General features: G+C 39.2%; 1 protein-coding gene across 1 annotated transcript in view; it reads right to left on the bottom strand.

Annotated features, from left to right (window-relative positions):
* The window catches only part of vamp5 (vesicle-associated membrane protein 5), a 6,925-nt gene extending 6,096 nt beyond the window's left edge, over positions 1–829 (bottom strand). The window contains exon 1 of the mRNA XM_020599294.1: positions 234–829. Within this exon, the coding sequence (XP_020454950.1) occupies positions 234–236 (3 nt within the window). The 5' untranslated portion in view covers positions 237–829. The remainder of the gene's footprint in view (positions 1–233) is intronic.
* Positions 830–5,358: the final 4,529 nt, after the last annotated feature.

Consider the following 5,358-nt stretch of genomic DNA (forward strand, 5'->3'; position numbering starts at 1 on the left):
ATTGGTTGAAACCATTCTTCGTGGGAAGCCAAATAAATAAAAACATACTTTGTATCTCATTTTAGTGCATTTTTTTGCATAAATACTAATCATCATTTTAAATGACAGCAGCCATTTCCCACTATAACCTTCGGGGACCTTACAGGTTACCCCAAAGTTTCCTCTCTTTCCTTTCAGGCTGTTGGCTATTATAACAAGCAGTTTAACCCACAAAGTGACTGACGCTCACTTACCATGTCTGTTGCTGTTTGTGTCGAGGCTGTCACCGGATTCAATGCATTCAACTTCACAAACAGGGAAGTCAGTATACCAGCGCTGCCTTTATAAACGTGGATGATCCACCCTAAGCCCCGAAAACTGCCTGTGCAACGTACCGTGGCTTCTTTCTTCTTTCACTTCTACGTTTCCTTTCACCGTGAGCTCGGCTCCACCACGTTCACTTCTCCACAGCCGCAGCTGTCTCTCTCTCCCTCTCCGTATCTCTCTGTGTAAATGTGGTACTTTGTACCTTGTGGTTATGACGCGCCCGTGGTATTCCCGTAAAATGTACGATAATGAGAAGGTGTTCACGTGACCTATCTATTCCCAACTCATGGTGAATCGATAAAATAATTCATTTCCGGATATGATGGCTCGTGGAGAATGGTACGAAGTAGCTAAGTACATTTCCTAAAGTACTGTAGGTTACTGAAGTAGCCTAACGCCGTTGTACCTCTAGCCTACTTAACAAAACATTTCCATTTTATGCAGTTTCTATCTAGTCCATTACATTTCAGGGGGTCATAGGCTACTTTCTCTCCAGTGAATGTTTCAGTTAGCTTTTTCAGACATAGGCCTACGATAAACTTCTAATGCGTTTTAAAGCTACAGCATTCATTTATATATGCTCCAAATCTTGTCTTAATGTGGAGAGGTGTTGTTGAAGCCTCCTGTGACCCAGACTCTTTGAACAGCACTTGCAGAAGTGCAGAGATATTAGCTTCTAAAAGGTTATGAGCAGGACTGACTTCTCTAACCATTTAGAGATTTGCAGTTATTTCTGGTTGATTGATAAGTTTTGTTGCATTTTGATTTATTGTAAAATATCTGAAGAATTGGGCAGAGTGTGGCAGATTGTAATAGGCTGCAGTGGACCAGGGAGCGAGAGCACTGAGTGGAGCAGGGTGGGTTGATTTGGAGTGTCATGCCAGTGTTACTTTAAGTTATATATTGTAGCTTTAAGTTTGCAGTGTCTTGTTGGTGCTTCTTGTCATGTTTCAGAGGTCTGTTCGTTAGGTGGAAAACCACTGGACTAAAGTAGGCTAGTAGTCGTCCTAATAAAACAAGCTAAAACTAGCTCAGTTTCATCCAGATAAAACATTAAAATGCTGCTTCCACTATGATTAGTCAATAACAATCTAATAATGGTAAAGGCTATAGTATAACATTTTGATACTGTAAATACATGTAGCTAACTTATGTCAGATAATGCACCAGTTCTCCCAGAAGATTGTTATAATGACAGATTTTTTGGTATTCTCATTTTTATTTCTCTTGTTTGCATTGGAACAATGTTTATTAAAAATATAGGTTTATGTTGAAGTACCAACATATATGACATACATACAAGTACTTCTGTGCATTAATAGTCTATATGAGCAAGAATAACAGCAAGAAAAACTATTAAAGTCTTTATGGTGCTTATCATAGGCAACACTACTACTATCATCCTGTTTTATTGTCTTTTCCTTTGAGCAGATCTTGAAATTACCAGGAGCACTGGATGCAACATTCAGACGTCACAGTGTTCACTTATCTCCTTCAATGCAGCAGAGAAAGTGAAACATACTCATATGTCCTCTCACTGTTGCTGTATTTGAAGAAAGGTGACAGCTGCTCTGCCCTTGACAAATATCTTTAATGTTGGCATACTGTAATATCCCCCATGGGACTGTGGGAATGTCTGTGAGACTCACTAGTAAATTTATATCACTGCCCTTTATGGCACTTTATTTCCTTATGAAATTATGTCACATATTTTTTCACCTATTGTTTTGATGTCTTTACAATATTATTTGTTACAAGTGTAGTTATTTTTCCTGTGGAAACAAACCAGTGGTGTTCTTGTTTCACACTAGAGCTCTTTGTCACTCAGAATTATACTTAAAGTACGTCTCTGCTATGATGTGTTTAGGGTCACATGAGGACCAGTGCCTTTCTGTGGGGTTTCTGATGCAGGACAGTTGCACAACAGTGGGTCTTCACATACTCAAAGCAGCTGCTCTGCACAGACCATAAGCTGCCGTGCATGCTGCCTCACTACACTTATGATAAGGAGCTGACAGGCAGACAACACAACTCCACTGTAGCTCAACTGCATCACAACAATCTGGACAATCAAAATTCTTACCAACAGTCTTCATTTTATTCAGTGTGAATAAAATGAAGACTGCCAAACAAAACACCCTCAGACAGACGTTATCCAGCCCTCTGTTTATATGGAAATGGTCTAAACTGAGAAATCAAGGAATGCTTAGATGCTCAGACATTACTGCACTGAAGGATGCAAAAAGAGGATGTAAATGAAATGAGGATCTAAGGCTAAAAGAGGTCACACATGCACAGTTGAAAGTGAGGAAATATTAGAAATGGGAACTAGGGTAATTCACATGTTGCCTTCTAAAACCTAAAGAGTAAAATCACTTCCTTTATGTGAATTATACGAAATATCAAAATCCTCCCCCCACGTAAGCCTCCACCTATGCCCATAAAGTAAACTAACTCACATACTGCTCAGCTAGATTTTGTGTCATCTTCTTTGTACCCATGTATTATCTTAAAGAAAGTTTGTTACATATTGTTTAAAACACTCTTTCCCATAATTCATTTCCATTGTGAAGTAACAGTAAAATTCCTCAATAATAATAATCAGAGACAGTGAACATCTGAATCAAGTGCACAGGTATAATGGTAACCATGAAAAAATACAACTTCTCTATAAAGTATAGCACAGAATTGTGCAGTAGTACACCATACCATATGATACCATAGGGTCTCCCGACAGTATAACAATGTAGTATAGTCTAGTCTAGTACTGTATAGTATAGAATACAATAGTTTTGTAATGCACTAGCCAGCCACTTTATTAGGTACACCTGTACAATTGTATACAATTCCATGCAACACTTCCACCTTAACATCTGTGTTTATGAAGCTCAAAATGTTTCAGTTTTTTGGTGAAATTGTCATAAATGTATAAACTCAATTCTGTGCTTATTACTGAGGTCATAGTGTAAAGGTGGTGTTGTATTGGACTACATTATATTCAGAGGTGTCTATTTTTGTTCTCCCCAGCTACATACAAGAGAGGGTCAGACAATTAGGAACACCTCTGAATATACAGTGAGTGTATATTATAATATAGACTGTAAGTATATAAAGTAGAATAATACTTTAAGAAGAACAAATGGGAAAACCTCACATTTATTTATTTTTTATTTGTTTTCCCCTCTGTCTCTTTCTCTTTCAGTTCTTCTCAAGCTCATGTTAATTGCCTGATTGCCACATGTTAATACAAGCTTTTTGGCACTAGTGTCATGTGGAATGTGGAACTGAGTGCTGAGGTACTTTTTGTGAATATGCTGTGGCTTGAATTGTACCTCATTTGTATGTCACTTTGGAAAAAGGTTGTCTGCCAAATGAATATGTGTAATGTACTTTCACATTGTCAGAATGACCACAGAATCATCATACTACATCAGGGATAGCGTGCTGAGCACTATTCTGAGTGAGGCAGTATGAGATTTCATCATGTCAGAGTAGTATGGGTCAAAGACCTGGCCAGCAAAATGTGAATGTGGGGAAAAGCTTCATCAACACAAAGGCCACATTCAGCATGCTGACCAAACTTCCCTTTGTACAATCATTGTCTAACACTTGTCTGTGGATGGCAGGCTCATGAGTCTGGGCTGATTTCCCATCAGTAACAAATGGGCTTCCACTGAAATGTTTGTGTTTGAGTTTGTCTAAGATGCTGTTGTTCCCAAAAAGCAGGCCTTGTGTCACGGGAATAAAACATTAACAGCTGTGTCACCTCTTGTTGACAAAGCAACACATTCACATAGAGATTCACTTTTGTTGAGTCAACAGCAGAGTTAACGCTGTTTCAGCTTTGTCTGTCTGAATTTTTGTTTTTCCTTGTTTAGTACAGTTCTAGGGGTAGTTTGGTTTGAATGTAGTTTAGAGCCTTTTGTGTGCCTGCTGGGCATCTTTTCAAAGAATAAAATACATGAAAGGGATTGTACAGCTTAATTTTCAGTTCAGTGCTTTTATGTGAAAGCAATAATTTGTGAGTTGAGAGGCCTTAAAGTTTTATCCATACTTTCATCCAAATCCAAACAGATGTGTGCACAGTGAAGGATGCTAACCTCGCCTGCTGCACCTGACTCCATCCCGTTTTTTTTTTTTTAACTAGAGTCTTCACAGTATTCTAAATAATATGGCCCACCTTTGTTTTATGATTTGCAAAGTAAAATGTGCTTTTCTGTAATGTGAGTACTGTATTTCAAATACTCCATAATCACTTTGTTTTTAGCCATGATTAGCTGTGTTTTCCTGTAAACACACTGAACAGAAACCAAAATGTGAGAACATGTGGCTTCATGCCCTTGCAAGCACCAGGTTGAGGGGAATCCCCTGAGATCCACTTCCTCATGCCTGTGAGCCACACTAGTCGTTGGTTGCTAGCTGGCTAGACCGGAACCAGCTGGGCTTTCTGTCTCCATCTTGTGGCAATTCAACAAACTGCAAAGCAAAAAAGTAAACACGGTACTCAGTGTATCAGACCATAAAAAACAATACATTTTCACAATAAGCTTGTTGGAAATTTTTCTAATCAAACAGTTAATGACAATTTCTTCAACACTGCTGCACCGTATGGACAAAAAATGATCTTGGCCTCACACAGCATGGATCAGTTCTCTCTGAAAGGACAATGAGATTGTGCCCAAAATCCACATTTGTAAAGCACAGACCTGTAACAGCTGACCCTCATGGTGGGCGTATTGAATCAAAATTCCAAAGCCCTAATGTGTTGAACTTCTTGTGCCTGTTTTCTGTCAGTGCAACATGACACCTGGCTAAATATAGACATTCCAGTGTTTGGCTCAGGGACAGGACGTCTGCACTGTATTAAGGAGAGGATGAATGGGGCCATTTATTGTGAGATTTTGAGCAACAACCTCCTTCCCTCAGTCAGAGCATTGAAGATGGGTCATAGCTGGGTCCAACATGACAACGACCCGAAGCACACAGCCATGATAACCGCGGAGTGGCTCTGTAAGAAACATATCAAGGTTCTGGAGGGGCCTAACCAGTCTC

Source organism: Monopterus albus, unplaced genomic scaffold, assembly GCF_001952655.1.
Source record: "Monopterus albus unplaced genomic scaffold, M_albus_1.0 scaffold40.1, whole genome shotgun sequence".
Classification (NCBI taxonomy): domain Eukaryota; kingdom Metazoa; phylum Chordata; class Actinopteri; order Synbranchiformes; family Synbranchidae; genus Monopterus; species Monopterus albus.